Source organism: Macaca thibetana, chromosome 19, assembly GCF_024542745.1.
Source record: "Macaca thibetana thibetana isolate TM-01 chromosome 19, ASM2454274v1, whole genome shotgun sequence".
NCBI lineage: Eukaryota > Metazoa > Chordata > Mammalia > Primates > Cercopithecidae > Macaca > Macaca thibetana.
In genome coordinates, this window is record NC_065596.1 from 9,960,157 (window position 1) to 9,977,214 (window position 17,058).

General features: G+C 52.2%; 1 protein-coding gene across 2 annotated transcripts; it reads left to right on the forward strand.

Moving 5' to 3' along the window:
• The first annotated feature begins 479 nt into the window (after nucleotides 1-479).
• Nucleotides 480-4,259, forward strand: DNAJB1 (DnaJ heat shock protein family (Hsp40) member B1). Of its 2 annotated transcripts, none has more exons than XM_050769957.1 (3): nucleotides 480-902; nucleotides 1,989-2,569; nucleotides 2,868-4,259. In XM_050769957.1, exons 1-3 carry the CDS (start codon nucleotides 692-694, stop codon nucleotides 3,096-3,098), a joined length of 1,023 nt encoding a protein of 340 aa, XP_050625914.1. In that variant the 5' UTR covers nucleotides 480-691; the 3' UTR covers nucleotides 3,099-4,259. The 2 variants fall into 2 exon arrangements, with proteins under 2 accessions (XP_050625914.1, XP_050625915.1); XM_050769958.1 differs by lacking the exon at nucleotides 480-902 and adding an exon at nucleotides 1,328-1,419.
• Nucleotides 4,260-17,058: the final 12,799 nt, after the last annotated feature.

Consider the following 17,058-nt stretch of genomic DNA (forward strand, 5'->3'; position numbering starts at 1 on the left):
TGTTGCCTAGGCTGGTCTCCAACTCCTAGGCCCGAGAGATTATCCTGTCTTGGCCTCAGGAAGTGATGGAAATTACAGTCGTGAGGCTCCGTGTCAGGTTCTCTTATTGCCATATTGTAGAAAGAAAGAGACCCCTGGGTTAAGCAGACACGGGTTAGGTTGTTCGTCCGGCGTCACCCGGCGGAGGCCCACCGCAGGTCCCGCGAGACAAGGGCTGGAAGGTTTATCACCTCCTGGGGAAAAGACAGGCTAGTCCCAGGCCCCACCCCTTCCCGGAACATCACCTTCGCGACGGCTCCTGACCCATGACCCAGGCGGAGGGCGGGACGCAGGGTCGCTGGGGCGGTGCAGAGTGTGAAAGAAGCCCGCGATTGGCTCGTCCCGGAAGGTGAGCGGGGCCTCCTCCGACCTGTGCGCGCGCCGCCGGGAGGCGTTGTCGAGGGCGGAGCCGGAGGGGGCGTGGCCCCGCGCCGGCGGCCGTTGACGGCAAAGCCCCGCCCCGGATGTCGCGTGTCACGGAAAGGGTGGCGGTGATTGGCCGGCGCCGCGGGCGGGGGGGCGGGGCGGAAGGTTCTGGAGGGGGCTGGCGGGCTCTGGAAGCTTCCGCCGGACGGGTATATAGAGTCCGGGACCGGGCGGCGGCGGAGCCGGGGGACGGCGACAGCGGGTCGGCGGGCCGCAGCGGGGGGCCATGGGCAAAGACTACTACCAGACGCTGGGCCTGGCCCGCGGCGCGTCGGATGAGGAGATCAAGCGGGCCTACCGCCGCCAGGCGCTGCGCTACCACCCGGACAAGAACAAGGAGCCCGGCGCCGAGGAGAAGTTCAAGGAGATCGCCGAGGCCTACGACGTGCTCAGCGACCCGCGCAAGCGCGAGATCTTCGACCGCTACGGAGAGGAAGGTGTGTGCGCGCGGCCAGGGGCGCGGTCCCGCCGTTTGACAGGGAAACCGAGGCATACCGGCCCCTCTCGGCGGCCCCCCGGAAAGGACGCCCCGGGCCCGGGGGCCGAGCTGCCCCGCCCTCCGGCCGCTCGGGCCTCCGCCCTTGGATTGGCGGCCGTGCGGTGGGGGGAGGAGCCTTGGCCCAGCCGCTCGCCCAGAAGCTTCTAGCATGTCTAGGGCTGCCCCTCCCCGGGCGCCTCTTCCCGCGGCCCCGAGCAGCCCCGGGGTGCGGTGCAGGGGGGTGGGGGAGCCGGGGGTGACGACGGGGACGGTACGGCGGAGCCTGCTGCGGACCCGAGCTCACCTGGGCTTAGCCGCCGGGGTCCGCAGGGCGGCGCCTGCGGCTCAGCTGCGGGGCGCGGGGCTGTAAATGCAGGCGCCGACCCCGCTCGCGGGCCTTGGGGCTGGGCTGGGATGATTTCCGGGAAGTGATGACCTGGTCCCGGCCGGGCACGCAGGAGGCAGCGGCCGCCTAGGTGCGGAGAGCTGGGCCGCCTGGGGGTTTGGGGGGACGGAGAGTGGGGCTTTTTGTCCCTGTGCCCCTTGATGACTCAGGCTGGCTTCTGGGCTTGATCTGGGACTGACTTATTATGCAAGGATGGTGGCAGTGAATGCTAGTGTGAGGGTTTAAAAACTCTACATCTTTTTTTTCCCTTATTTTCACTCTTCGTACACATCAGTAGTCCTAAAATGTTGAAAGTAAATACCGAAAGCCGACCCTGGACCGTGTGTGTTTAGCCATCCCTTGGTGACATTGCCAGGAGGATGGGTCAGTCCAGGAGTGGCAGGGCCCAGGTGGCACCTGTAGGTGGACACCTAACCGCATGAGTCCTTTTCCATTGTCAGGCTATGCGGAAGTACTTGGGGGGGGGGGCAGCTCTGCTGCTGCAGTGAGGGGTGGAAGCTTGGGGTTCTTCCTTGCTCTCCCCTGGCAGGCTAAAAAAAGTTCCTCCCCCATGGCCTCCAAGCTTTTTTCCCCCGTAAGGGAAGCTCGAGAGGGAGTCTGCTGTTCAGCCATCTGACTGCTTCTAATTCTGCTTTTCAGGCCTAAAGGGCAGTGGCCCCAGTGGCGGTAGCGGCAGTGGTGCCAATGGTACCTCTTTCAGCTACACGTTCCATGGAGACCCTCATGCCATGTTTGCTGAGTTCTTCGGTGGCAGAAATCCCTTTGACACCTTTTTTGGGCAGCGGAACGGGGAGGAAGGCATGGACATTGATGACCCGTTCTCTGGCTTCCCTATGGGCATGGGTGGCTTCACCAACGTGAACTTTGGCCGCTCCCGCCCTTCCCAAGAGCCCACCCGAAAGAAGCAAGATCCCCCAGTCACCCACGACCTTCGAGTCTCCCTTGAAGAGATCTACAGCGGTTGTACCAAGAAGATGAAAATCTCCCACAAGCGGCTAAACCCCGACGGAAAGAGCATTCGAAACGAAGACAAAATCTTGACCATCGAAGTGAAGAAGGGGTGGAAAGAAGGGACCAAAATCACCTTCCCCAAGGAAGGAGACCAGACCTCCAACAACATTCCAGCTGATATCGTCTTTGTTTTAAAGGACAAGCCACACAATATCTTTAAGAGAGATGGCTCTGATGTGATTTATCCTGCCAGGATCAGCCTCCGGGAGGTAAGGTGCCAGGTGGGGCGGTGTCTGCAGAGCGCGATGGCTGCTCTTTGAAGCAGTTTATTTAGGTTTTGCTGAACACGCATTGGGTGTGTGGCGCTTGCCAGGCTTGGGGCACCACAGTGAACAGGACTGATCAGGGTGCTGTTCTGGAGCTTTCATGGTGGAGACATGTCGATTTGGGGGCCAGGTGTTGGCTGCAGAGGCCTGATGAGTCTTACTCTATGCCAGATGGTCTCCGGGCAAGAGCTGAGCCTCTTGAGCCAGCTTCCATCTAATGCTTATCCCTTTGCTTTTCAAGGCTCTGTGTGGCTGCACAGTGAACGTCCCCACTCTGGACGGCAGGACCATACCCGTCGTATTCAAAGATGTCATCAGGCCTGGCATGCGCCGAAAAGTTCCTGGAGAAGGCCTCCCCCTCCCCAAAACGCCCGAGAAACGTGGGGACCTCATTATTGAATTTGAAGTGATCTTCCCCGAAAGGATTCCCCAGACATCAAGAACCGTACTTGAGCAGGTCCTTCCAATATAGCTGCCAGAGCTCCGACTGACCAGGGACCTTTCCAGAGCTCAAGGATTTCTGGACCTTTCTACCAATTGTGGACCATGGGAGGGCCCAGGGAGGACTTTCATACTGCTGAATGTTTTCCAGAGCATATATTACAATCTTTCAAAGTCGTACACTAGACTAAAGTGGTTTTTCGAGCGATAGGGCATCAGGTGGTGGGAACAGCAGGAAAAGGCATTCCAGTCTGCCCCACTGGGTCCGGCAGCCCTCCCGGGATGGGCCCACATCCTCCTCCAGTCCCTGTCCAGGGGTAGAGGCAGACCAGCAGCTGGACTTGATCCCTCTGTGTCCCTTTGCTTTTGACTGGTAGATAATGTCGACCTGCTGTCTTGGTTCCCAGACCCTGTACACTCCTCTGTTTTCTGTTGTGTGATCAGTTCGTGGTTTATTCTGTATTTGTCTCCCATGTCTTGCTCTTCCCCTGGAGAATTCTGTCTTCTCTTTGGCCATCTCAAATTGAGAACCTAAACTATTCCTGCAGAACTGCCTGGCTGGCGCCCACAAGCAATACCTCTTGTTCCAGCAGGACCAAGGGAACCAGCCTCCAGCGAGTGACTCCAGCAAGCGCAGCCACCTCTGCCTTGAGTGTCCGGGAGCCTGGCCCCAGCAAGGGCCCTCCTGACCTCTGGCTCTAGTGAAGCTGAATGTCCTCACTTTGTGGGTCACATTCTCCATTTCCGTAAGGCAATCTTGGCACACCTGGGGTTTACCAGTGGCCCAGGTAATTTTTTGTTTCATGGACTATGGACTCTTTCAAAGGGATCTGATCCTTTTGAATTTTGCACAGCCCTAGATATAATCCCTTTTGATAAAAGGGTCTTTGCTTCTGATTACAGGAGCACTGTGGAACGTCTGTAAATATGTTATTTTATAATTCCATGTATAGTTGGTGTACACTCAAATAAAACCTGTCCCCGGCAGCCACTGCTCTCTGTATAGGGCCATAATGAAATTCTGAAGAAATCTTGGGGAGGGAAGGGGAGTTGGAACAAATGTCTGTTCGCTGGAGGCCAGTCTGGTGCTCAGACCTTTAGACTCATTGTAAGTTGCCACTGCCAACATGACACCAAAGTGTGTGACTTGTCAATGCAGCGCGACAGCATTAAAGACTGATGCTAAACCTCAGGGGAGCGGTCCTGCGACTCTGTTTGAGGGTTCTGCTGGTTTTGGGGGTGGATTGGGGACCTGGGCATCCCCCCAAATGCAGTCAAGGTGGGAGGGTGGGATGGGCGGGAGGCAAGTACCCTGCAAGGGAAAGGTAAGTCTCCTTTCCTGGGCCATAAGTGGGTTGGAGAACTTCCACCGAGACTCTGGGTCCAAGAAACCAGAGACCCAAGCACAGTGGCCTTGGGGATCGTTTTTTGGTGAAGGTTGCAGTCAAAGTAGAGGTGCGGGGAGGCAGGATCTGGCTCCTTATTCCCCTGCCTTTCTTCAGGGCCCCTGGCTTTTTCAGTGGACCTTGGCTCTGGGGGTCAAGGGGCCAACCCAGGGTTTGGCCTCTTAATTCCCTGTCACTCCTTTCCTGCTAGAATGGGCTGGGTGTCCTGAAGGCTGGCCAAACCAGAGCTCAAGGCCTAGAGAAGATATTTCCTGCCTTGGCTTTATTTGCAGGCCACTGAAGCTGCTTTTACTTTGTAACTTTTTTTAAATAACTGGTTTAATTATAAGGTAAGTAGTTACTCAGGCTTAAAACAAGGTATTGCTGCTTTGATACAAAGTGTTCTAAAGTGGAAACACTGTATATAGACCAGGAGCAAGTGGCTCAGGCCTGTAATCCCAGCACTTTGGGAGGCCAAGGTGGGCAGATGACTCGAGCTCAGGAGTTTGAGACCAGCCTGGGCAACATTGTGAAACCCCATCTCTACAAAAAATGTAAAAATTCAGCTGGGGGTGGCAGCGTACACCTGTAGGCCCAGCTATTTATGGGACTGAGGCAGGAGGATCACTTGAGCCCAAGAGGTGGAGGCAGCAGTGAGCTGTGTTCGTGCTACTGCACTCCAACCTGGGTGACAAAGTGAGATCCTGTCTCAAAACTAAAACACAATATCCAAAAGTCAAACTGGGCCAGGTGCAGTGGCTCACACCTGTAATCCCAGCACTTTGGGAGGCCAAGACGGGCAGATCACCTGAGGTCAGGAGTTTCAGACCAGCCTGGCCAACATGGTGAAACCCCGTCTCTATTAAAAATACGAAAAAAGTAGCCAGGTGTGGTGGCACGTGCCTGTAGTACCAGCTACTCAGGAGGCTGAGGCAGGGGAATCACTTGAACCTGGGAAGCAGAGGTTGCAGCGAGCGAAGATCCCACCACTGCACTCCAGCCTGGGTGACGGAGCAAGGCTGTTTCTCAAAGACAAAAGTGTCAAGCTAAGAGTTGCTTTCCCTTCCCACTGAAACAGTTTAAGCGCTGAAAACAGTCTAGGGGCAGCCCTGCCAGTCCAGGAGAACTTTCTGCGATGACTAGAATGTTCTATATACCATTTATTTCAACATCTTATAAATTCAATAAGAACAGAATCAGTTCCTCAGTCCTGCCACACTTCAGTTGCTCAGCAGCCACACATGTATGTGGTCAGTGGTAACTGTTGGACAGACTCAAGTCTAGAGGGCTTTTCCCCAAAGACATTGCAGGGGTGACTTTGAAGAGCAGCCACATTAAGCCAGGAGGCACCACCCCAGTCAGGAGGTGACCGTGGAATATCAGAGCTAAGAGATGTTTACCAAGGTATCCCAGGCACCAAGGTCACATTGCGGAACTGACCTGACCTCATTGGTGACACAAATCCCAGGGCTGCCATCCCCACCCCCAAGTCTCCATTGTACATCAGGTCCCTGTGAACTGCATACTGAAGTGTCACAAACACAAAAGTGCACGAAGCCTTAAGGTATGGAACTTCACAAAATACACGGCCCAGCAACCTACTGGGTAGCAGTGTGAGGAGTGGGGCAGTGGGATTTTGAGGGCAAAATCTTAGTGGTAATAGGACCCAAAGACTTCTTGCACATGCATTTTTTTGCTCAAAAGCCACTACTTGGCTTATCTTGGTCAGATATCTGGTGCACCCACATGCAAACTTTTCCCAAAGTCTTGGGCTTTTTTTTTCAGATAGAGTCTCACTCTATCACCCAAGCTGGAGTGCAGTGGTGCGATCTTGGCTCACTGCACCCTTCACCACCCAGGTTCAAGTGATACTCAGCCTTCCGAGTAGTTGAGATAACAGGCGTGTGCCACCATATCCGGCTAATTTTTGTATTCTTAGTATAGAGATGGGGTTTCACCATGTTGGCCAGGCTGGCCTCAAACTCCTGACCTCAAGTGATCGGCACCCCCTCAGCCTCACAAAGTGCTGGGATTACAGGCGTGAGCCACCATGCTCAGCCTTTTGTTTTTTTTTTCTTTTTAAGACAGGATTTCACTCTGTTGCCCAGGCCGGAATGCAGTGGTAGGATCATAGCTCATTGCAGCCTCAAACTCCTGGGCTCAAGCAATCCTGCCTCTCGAACTCTTGAGTAGCTAGGACTACAAGCGCTCCACACCACACCCAGCCAATTTGTCTAATTTTTGTAGAGATGATTTGTTGATATGTTGATATCTTGGTAACTTCTTTTTTTTTTGGGGGGGTGTGAGGGGGACGGAGTCTCCCTCTGTCACCCAGGCTGGAATGCAGTGGTGCAATCTCGGCTCACTACAACCTCCCCCTCCCAGGTTCAAGTGATTCTCTTGTCTCAGCCTCCTGAGTAGCTGAGACTACAAGCATGTGCCATCACGCCCAGCTAATTTTTGTATTTTTACTAGAGACGGGATTTCACCATGTTGGCCGGGATGGTCTCAATCTCTTGACCTCGTGATCTGCCTGCTTTGGCCTCCCAAAATGCTGGGATTATAGGCGTGAGCTGCTGCAACCTTCCTTTTTTTTTTTTTTTTTTTTTCTGAGACAGAGTCTTGCTCTGTTGCCCAGGCTGGAGTGCAGTGGCATGATCTCAGCTCACTGCAACCTCCGCCTCCTGGGTTCAAGCAATTCTCCTGCCTCAGCCTCCCAAGTAGCTGGGATTACAGGTGTATGCCACCATACCTGGTTAATTTTTGTATTTTTAGTAGAGACGAGGTTTCACCATGTTGGCCAGGCTGGTCTTGAACTCCCGACCTCAAGTGATCCACCCGCCTCGGCCTCCCAAAGTGCTAGGATGACAGGTGTGAACCCGGACTGGCCAATATCTTGGTATCTTGATATATTGCTCTGGCCTCAAGTGATTCTCCCACTTTGGCCTTCCAAAGCTCTGGGATTACAGACTCAGCCTTGGATTTTCCTTGAATGGATTTATTTTCCTTTTCCATGCTGCCTCTCTGATCAGGTCTCAGAGCTCCTTCCATGACAGTACATGTGCAATTGACTCATTCTTTGACCCATCTGCATTACAATCCATTATACCAGCAGTGTTTTATTTTTATATAATCATAGGACAGCACCCAATAGGTCCATCTGGCCTATGGTGAAAAGCTAAGTCCTCCTATCCCTCCCCTGGCCCTGAAGTTCCCCATCCTACTGCACCACAATAGACAAAGCATTGGTATCACAGATTTTTTTTTTTTTTTTCCTTTTCTAATTTTTGAAAGAGTCTGGCTCTGTCACCAAGGCTGGAGTGCAGTGGCACAATCTCGGCTCACTTCAACCTCTGCCTCCCAGGTTCAAGCGACCCTCCTGCCTCAGCTTCCTTAGTAGCTGGGATTACAGGCGCGTACCACCACACCTGGCTAATTTTTGTATTTTTAGCGGAGACGGGGTTTCATCATGTTGACCCAGGCTAGTCTCAAACTCCTGACCTCAAGTGATCCGCCCACCTCAGCCTCCCAAAGTGCTGGGATGACAGGCGTGAGTCACTGCACCCGGCCTTTTTTTCCTTTAAAAAAAAAAAAAAAAAATGTTGTGCTTCCTCCAAGAGATGAGTCTGTGCTTACATAAGCAAAACACAATTTCTAAATCTTCAGTTTTATTTTTTGACTGTGTAATCACAATACAACACTGGAAAGGATACAGAGAGTGAAAGTCCTCCCTGCCATCCGATCCCACACCCCCAAACCGGGTACGAATGTCCCCAGTCTCGCCTGCGCCTTTCCTGAGATGCTGCTGCAGGGAATACATTTTTCTTTTTGTTAACACAAGGAGTACATACTGTACATTCTGCTTTTTTGTTTTTTTTTTCCTCGCACAAGATGCTGTGAACATAAAGAGCTTCCTCATTCCTGTTCTATTCCACACCTTTATTCTGGCAGGCCCACCCAGATGGGCGTGAAGACCTAAGTTAGTGTTTGGCAACCCCTGACTCCTCTCACATAGTTCTTGCTTCCGGATTTGAGTCCTAGTTCGATCACTTTCTTTTGTTTTTGTTTTTTTTTCTTTTCTTTTCTTTTCTTTTTTAAATTTTATTTATTTATTTATTTATTTGAGACAGAGTCTCCCCCTGTCACCCAGGCTGGAATGCAATGGTGCCGTCTCAGCTCACTGCAACCTCTGCCTCCTGGGTTCAAACAATTCTCCTGCCTCAGCCTCCTGAGTAGTTGGGATTATAGGCACCCGCCACCACGCCCGGCTAATGTTTGTATTTTTTAGTAGAGACGGGGTTTCACCATGTTGGTCAGGCTGGTCTCGAACTCCTGACCTCAGGTGACCCACCCTCCTAAAACATTGGCTGAGTGTTAGCCAGGTGTGGCGGCTCATGCTTGTAATCCCAGCTCTTTGGGGGGCCGAGGCAGGCAGATCACTTGAGGTCAAGAGTTCAAGACCAGCCTGGCCAACAGGGTGAAACCCCGTCTCTACTAAAAATACAAAAATTAGCTGGGCGTGGTGGCAGGTGTCTGTAATCCCAGCTACTCAGGAGGCTGAGGCAAGAGAATCGCTTGAACTTGGGAGGTGGAGGCTGCAGTGAGCCCAGATCCTACCATTGCACACCAGCCTGGGCAACAGAGAAAGACTCGGTCTCAAAAAAAAGAAAAAGGGAAAAAAAAAAAGCAGAAGAAACAGGAAACAGAAGTGCAGCTCTCAGAGAGATGCTGTGACATCTGGGCGAGGTGGTGAATTTAGGAAGCAAAAGAACATAGCCATAAAGAACCCAGCTTCTGGCCGGGCGCGGTGGCTCACGCCTGTAATCCCAGCACTTTGGGAGGCCGAGACGGGCGGATCACAAGGTCAGGAGATCGAGACCATCCTGGCTAACACGGTGAAACCCCGTCTCTACTAAAAAATACAAAAAACTAGCCGGGCGAGGTGGCGGGCGCCTATAGTCCCAGCTACTCGGGAGGCTGAGGCAGGAGAATGGCGTGAACCCGGGAGGCGGAGCTTGCAGTGAGCTGAGATCCGGCCACCGTACTCCAGCCTGGGTGACAGAGCGAGACTCCGTCTCAAAAAAAAAAAAAAAAAAAAAAAAAAGAACCCAGCTTCTGGGGTGAGGGGGTGCCAAGTCCAAGTTCTGCTCACCACATTTCCTTGAACAAATGACAAAACCTTTCAGAGCCTCAGTTTCCTCCCATGTATAACAGAACTAATCATACATCGCAGCCCCTCCTTTCTCACTCTCCCGGAGCTAGAACTCAGACAGCTAATCCCTGAGAAGCGCTTTATCCAGGCCAGGAATAGAGCAAGTGTGAATAACATTAGCAAATATATCTAAAGCACTTAGCAGAAAACCTGTCCCAGGCCAGGCGGAGCAGGTCATGCCTGTAATCCCAGCACTATGGGAGGCCAAGGTGCATGGATCACTTGAGGTCAGGAGTTCGAGACCAGCCTGGCCAAAGTGGTGATACCCCATCTCTACTAAAAACTAAAATATTATATCTAAAAGTCAAGCTGGGCAGGGCACAGTGACTCATGCCTGTAATCCTAGCACTTTGGGAGGCCAAGGCGGATGGATCACCTGAGGTCAGGAGTTTCAGACCAGCCTGGACAACATAGTGAAGCCCCATCTCTACTAAAAATACAAAAATTCGCCGGGCATGGTGGCAGGCACCTATAATCCCAGCTACTCGGGTGGCTGAGGCAGGAGAAGTGCTTGAACCTGGGAGGCGGAGGTTGCAGTGAGCCGAGATTGCCCCACTGCACTCCAGCCTTGGCAACAGAGCAAAACTCTGTCTCAAAAAAAAAAAAGAAAGAAAAGAAAAGAAAAAAAGAAATCTCAATGCACCAGACTTCCACTAAATACTAAAAATGGGCCAGGTGCAGTGGCTCATGCCTGTAATCCCAGCACTTTGGGAGGCTGAGGCAAGAGATCACCCGAGGTCAGGAATTCGAGACCAGCCTGGCCAACATGTTGAAACCCTGTGTCTACTAAAAATACAAAAATTAGCCAGATGTGGTGGCAGGCACCTGTAATCCCAGCTACTCTGAAGGCTGAAGCAGGAGAATCGCTTGAACCTAGAAGGTGGAGGTTGCACTGAGCTGAGATGGTGCCACTGCACTTCAGCCTCGGTGACAGAGCAAGACCCTGTCAAAAAAAAAAAAAAAACCTAAAAATGGCACAACACAAACAAGAAGCATCTATCCATATTCTCTATCAAAATCTAGGCCTTGCTGTGTGCGGTAGCTTGTGCCTGTAATCCCAGCACTTTGTGAGGCTCAGCCGGGTAGATCACCTGAGGTCAAGATCTCACCAATGCACTTCAGTCTGGGCGACAGAGTAAGACTCCGTCTCAAAAAAAAAAAAAAAAAAATCTAGGCCTTAAAGAACATGCTTTCATCTTCTCTCCCACAGACCTGAGAGCACTTTTTTTTTTTTGAGACGGAGTCTTGCTCTGTCACCTAGGCTGGAGTGCAGTGGCGCAGTCTTGGCTCACTGCAACCTCTGCCTCCCAGGTTCAAGCGATTCTTCTGCCTCAGCCTCCCGAGTAGCTGGGATTACAGGTGCATGCTGCCACGCCTGGCTAACTTTTTTGTATTTTAGTAGAGACAGGGTTTCACCGTGTTACCCAGGCTGGTCTCGGACTCCTGAGCTCAGGCAATCCACCTGCCTCAGCCTCCCAAAGTGCTGGGATTATAGGCGTGAGCCACCACGCCCGGCTGAAAGTACTTTCATAGTCTGTTGACGTCACACTTGCCCGAGAGGAAGCGGAGCCTGATTTCTCAAACTCGGTGATTATTAGGTGAGACACCTTCCCTCTTTGTCAGGGGAGCAGGAGGGACAACTGCGGGAGAATACTCAAAAACGTCCCCCAGTTTCTGGCAACTGTGAGTTCCCTTGAGGTCACCAACTACATCCTAATAATCTGCATCACCAGTTGCCAGAGTGACGCTTGCCCGAGAACTGACCCTTTGAGTGTTTGTTAAGTGAGTAATTAAGTGACAAAGTGATTCAGACAAGAGGACCTGCAACATTTTTCCTACGATAGTTCATGTCACTGTATGTGCAGAGGAAGGATAACACAGCCCTGGGGTCTGCTGGTAGTCCCCACCACCCTTGCCAGGGACCCCACCCCATGGCCCAATTCCTTCAGCTCTCCTACCAGGGAGAAGCAGATATTCACTCGGGGAGAGCCCCTCTTTCCTGGGGGACCTGTTTCTTTTTTTTCTTTCTTTCTTTTATTTTATTTTATTTTTTTTTTTTTTTTTTTTTTTTTTTTTTGAGACAGAGTTGCGCTCTGTCATCCAAGCTGGAGGTCAGTGGTATGATCTCAGCTCACTGCAACCTCTACAGAGCTCCTAGACTCAAGCAATTCTCATGCCTCAGCCTCTTGAGTAGCTGGGACTACAGGTGCCCACCACCAAGCCCAGCTAATTTTTGCAATTTTAGTAGCGACGTGGTTTCACCATGTTGGCCAGGCTGGTCTTGAACTCTTGGCCTCAGTTGATCCTCCTACCTTGGCCTCCCAAAGTGCTGGGATCACAGGCATGAGCCACTGCGCCTGGCATGGGGGACCTGTTCCTACTTCATGATTTGTAGACTAGTCTACGGGCACAGTTCCCGAGGGACACCTCAGTGCTAGGCCCAGCAGATGCGCCAGGCAGAAAACTTGGCCATCTGGGGTAGAGGAGGGAGGAGGGAGCTTGTGAAACTCACAGTCTCCCAGGAAACACACCTGTGGGTTTCAGTTTCCTAGGGCTGCCACAATAAACTGGGTGGCTTCAAACGACAAGTAATTTGTTGCTGTTGGTGGTGATGGTGGTGGTGTTGAGGCAGAGTCTCACTCTGTCGCCCAGGCTGGAGTGCAGTGGCGCCATCTCAGCTCACTGCAGCCTCCGCCTCCCGGGTTCAAGTGATTCTCCTGCTTCAGCCTCCGAAGCAGCTGGGATTACAGGCACACATCACCACACCCAGCTAATGTTTTGTATTTTTAGTAGAGACAAGGTTTCACCATATTAGCCAGGCTGGTGTCGAACTCCTGACTTCAGGTGATCTGCCTGCCTCGGCCTCCCAAAGTACTGGGATGACAGGCATGAGCCACCACACCCAGCCTGCTTGTTTGTTTTGAGACAGGATCTCACTCTGTTGCCTAGGCTGGAGTGCAGTGGCACAATCACGGCTCACTGAAGCCTCAATCTCTTGGGCTCAAGCGATCCTCCTATCTCAGCCTCCCGAGTAGCTGAGACCACAGGCATGCACCATCATGCCAGGGTAATTTTTTTTTTTTTTTTTGAGACGGAGTCTCGCTCTGTTGCCCAGACTGGAGTGCAGTGGTGGGACCTCGGCTCACTGCAAGCTCCGCCTCCCGGGTTCATGCCAGGGTAATTTTTCAATTTTTTGTAGAGACAGGGTCTCACTGTGTTGCCCAGGCTGGCCTCGAACTCCTGGGCTCAAGTGATTCTCCTGTGTTGACTTCCCAAAGTGCTGGGATTACAGGCATGAGCCCCTGTACCTGACATTAACAAGTGGGAACGGCTTTCTTCTGGCTACTGATGGATTCAGCAATCCTTAGCCTTCCTTGGGCTTGTAGCTGCATCGCTCCAATCTCTGCCACTGCCCTCCTGTGGCCCTCCCCTCTGTGTGTCTCTGTGTCTTCTCCTTTTCCGTCTCTTTTTTTTTTTTTTTGAGACGGAGTCTCACGCTCTTGCCCAGGCTGGAGTGCAGTGGCGCGATCTCGGCTCACTGCAAGCTCCGCCTCCCGGGTTTCCGCCATTCTCCTGCCTCAGCCTCCTGAGTAGCTGGGACTACAGGCGCCCGCCACCGCGCCCGGCTAATTTTTTGTATTTTTAGTAGAGACGGGGTTTCACTGTGGTCTCGATCTCCTGACCTTGTGATCCGCCCGCCTCGGCCTCCCAAAGTGCTGGGATTACAGGCTTGAGCCACCGCGCCCGGCCTCTTTTTTTTTTTTTTGAGACGGAGTCTCGCTCTGTTGCCCAGGCTGGGGTGCAGTGGCCGGATCTCAGCTCACTGCAAGCTCCGCCTCCCGGGTTTACGCCATTCTCCTGCCTCAGCCTCCCGAGTAGCTGGGACTACAGGCGCCCGCCACCTCGCCCGGCTAGTTTTTTTTTTTTTGTATTTTTTAGTAGAGATGGGGTTTCACCTTGTTAGCCAGGATGGTCTCGATCTCCTGACCTTGTGATCCGCCCGTCTCGGCCTCCCAAAGTGCTGGGATTACAGGCGTGAGCCACCGCGCCCGGCCCTTTTCCGTCTCTTGTAAGGACACCCGTCATTGGATTTTGGGGCCAGCCACCCTAATCCAGGAATGATCTCATCTCGAGATCCTTCACTGACTTACATCTTTGAAGACACTCCAAGTAAAGTCACATTCACAGGTTCTGGAATGTGGACATATATTTTAGGGTGGGGCATCGTTTCACTCATTAAACTGACCCAGCCACTTCCCATAGCCCACAGCGTGGAGGGGAAGACGCCTGGCAGGCCCTGGACACGCAGGCCAAGGGACAGGAGCTTGTTAAGGTGCAGGGAGGGGCTCCTGCAGCCGAGGTCTGGGGATGAGGCCCCCAGGCTGGGGATCCGGGAACCACTCCCCAACAGGGCCATCCACACACACACACACACACACACATACACACACACACACACACACAGCCCTGGTGTGGCTGGAACTGAAAGAACAGGAGACAGCAGGGCAGGGCGTGTCTAGGAATGAGACAGTCCAGGCCCTGCGTTCTTGAGTTGGAAGAGAAATTGAGAGTTAGGAGGGACAAGGCCCGATTTGCTTTTACCCAGAAGTCAGAGCTGGGACCTGAGTGATTTGCCTACATGGGGCCCCAAAGTTCCCCAATAATATTATGCTGGACATCAATGTAGCCAGCCATGACACCTAAAAAAAAAAAAAAAAAACCACTTTGGCTTACAGAAACGGGTTCTTTGGGGGCACATGGCCTCCTGCGGGGAGGTCCTCCGAAGAGAAGGGAGGTGACCTGACTTGGGTGCTCACGGGCGCCCCCTGGCCTCTGTGCTGAGAACTGACTGTAGGTGTAAGGGCAGAGCGGGAGGACCAGGACCAAAGCCATTCGCTCCACCACCAGGCAGGAGGTGATACGGCTGGCTGGACCAGGAGAGGTCTGAGCAGGTGTGGGGAAAGTAGTCCAGGATTTTTTTTTTTTCTTGAGATGGAGTCTCGCTCTGTCACCCAGGCTGGAGTGCGGTGGCGCAATCTCGGCTTGCTGCAACCTCCGTCTCCCGGGTTCAAGCGATTCTCCTGCCTCAGCCTCCGGAGTAGCTGGGAGTACAGGCGTGTCCCACCACGCCCGGCTAATTTTTGTGTTTTTATTAGAGATGGGGTTTCTCCATGTGGGCCATGCTGGTCTCAATCTCCTGACCTCAGGCAATCCACCGGCCTCGGCCTCCCAAAGTGCTGGGATTACAGGCATGAGCCACTGCACCTGGCTGATTTTTTGTTTGTTTGTTTGTTTGGCTTTCCCTTTTTTTTGTTTATTAGAGACAGGGTCTCATTCTGTTGCACAGGCTGGAGTGAAATGGTGCAATCATAGCTCACTGCAGCCTCAACCTCCTGGACTCAAGTCATCCTCTTACCTCAGCCTCCCAAGTAGCTGGGACCACAGGCACGAACCACCACACCCACCCAATAATACATCCTGGGGCTGGGCACGGTGGCTCCCACCTATAATCGCAGCACTTTGGGAGGCTGAGGAGGGCAGATCACTTGAGCTTAGGGGTTTAAGACCAGCCTGGCCAATACAATAAAACGTCATCTCTACTAAAAATACAAAAATCAGCCAGTCATGTAATCCCAGCTACTTGGGAGGCTGAGAATCATTTGAAACCGGGAGACCAAGGTTGCAATGAGCTGAGATCTTGCCACTGCACTCCAACCTGGGTGACACAGCCAGACTTTGTCTTAAAAAAAAAAAAAAAGTCCAGGCACGGTGGCTCAAGCCTGTAATCCCAGCACTTTGGGAGGCTAAGACGGGCGGATCACGAGGTCAGGAGATCGAGACCATCCTGGCGAACATGGTGAAACCCCGTCTCTACTAAAAAAATACAAAAAACTAGCCGGGCGAGGTAGCGATCGCCTGTAGTCCCAGCTACTCAGGAGGCTGAGGCAGGAGAATGGTGTAAACCCGGGAGGCGGAGCTTGCAGTGAGCTGAGATCCAGCCACTGCACTCCAGCCTGGGCGACAGAGCAAGACTCTGTCTCAAAAAAAATTAAAAAATAAAAAAAATAAAAAATAAATAAATAAATACATCTTGGGCCAGAGATGAGATAGGTGGCTCCCTCCTGTAATCTCAGCTACTTGGGAGGAGGCTGAAGCAGGAGGTTGAGCCCAGGAGTTCAAAATCAGCCTGGGCAACATGGCAAAACCCCATCTCTACGAAAAATACCAAAATTAGCTGGGTGTGGTAGGAGGATCACTTGAGCCTAGGAGGTCAAGGCTATGGTGAGCTATGATGGCACCACTGCACTTCAGCCTGGATGACAGCGAGACCCTATCTAAAAAAAAAGAGAGAGAGAGAAAAGAAAAGAAAAAGAAAATATTGTGCCTGTAAGAAAAGCTTTTTTAAAACATCTAATGGGTCTGTGAGTTTCACTGTCATTGCTTGCCCATTGGGATTTAAAAAGGGGAAAAGAACAGAAAAGAAAGTAGTGCTGATAGGACGTGCTCCTGACAGAGCTGGAGTCTGAGAGAAAGGTAGGAGTTGGCTGGGTGCGGTGGCTCACGTCTGTAATCCCAGCATTTGGGGAGGCCAAGGCAGGAGGATCGTTTGAGCTCAGGAGTTTGAAACCAGCCTCGGCAACATGGTAAAATCCCATCTCTACAAAAAAAAAAAAAAAAAAAAAAAAAAAAATAGCTGGGTGTAGTGACTTGTACCTGTGGTTCCAGGTCCTTGGGAGGCTGAGGTAGGAGGATTGCTTGAGCCCAGGATGTTGAGGCTGCAGGGAGCCATGATTTTGCCAGTGCACTCCAGACTGGGTAACAAAGCAAGACCCTGTCAAGAAAGAACAGAAAAGAAGAGGGGAGGTGAGAAGAGGAGAGGAGAAGGAAAAGGAAGGAAGGAAGGAAGAGAGGAAGGGAGGAAGGGAGGGACGGAGGGGAAGGAAGAAGGAAAGGAAGAAAAAAAAGAAGAGAAGGAAGGAAGGAAGGAAGGAAGGAAAGGAGGGAGGGAGGGAGGGGAAAAGAGAGAGAAAAGAAAGGAAGGAGAGAGCGGAAGGAAGGTTGGTAATAGCCAAGATTCATTCCAAGGTTTGGGGCCTGATCAACTGAAAGTGAGAATTGCTATCACCATGCTGGGACAGACAGGGTAACAGGCAGATTTGGGGTGTCAATCAAGACCTCAATTCCAGATGGGTTCAGTTTGAGATGCCCTGAGACATTCTTTTTTTTTTTTTTTTTTGAGACAGAGTCTCACTCTGTCACCCAGGCTGGAGTGCAGTGGCCAGATCTCAGCTCACTGCAAGCTCCTCCTCTTGGGTTCATGCCATTCTCCTGCCTCAGCCTCCCGAGTAGCTGGGACTGCAGGCGCCCGCCACCTCGCCCGGCTAGTTTTTTAT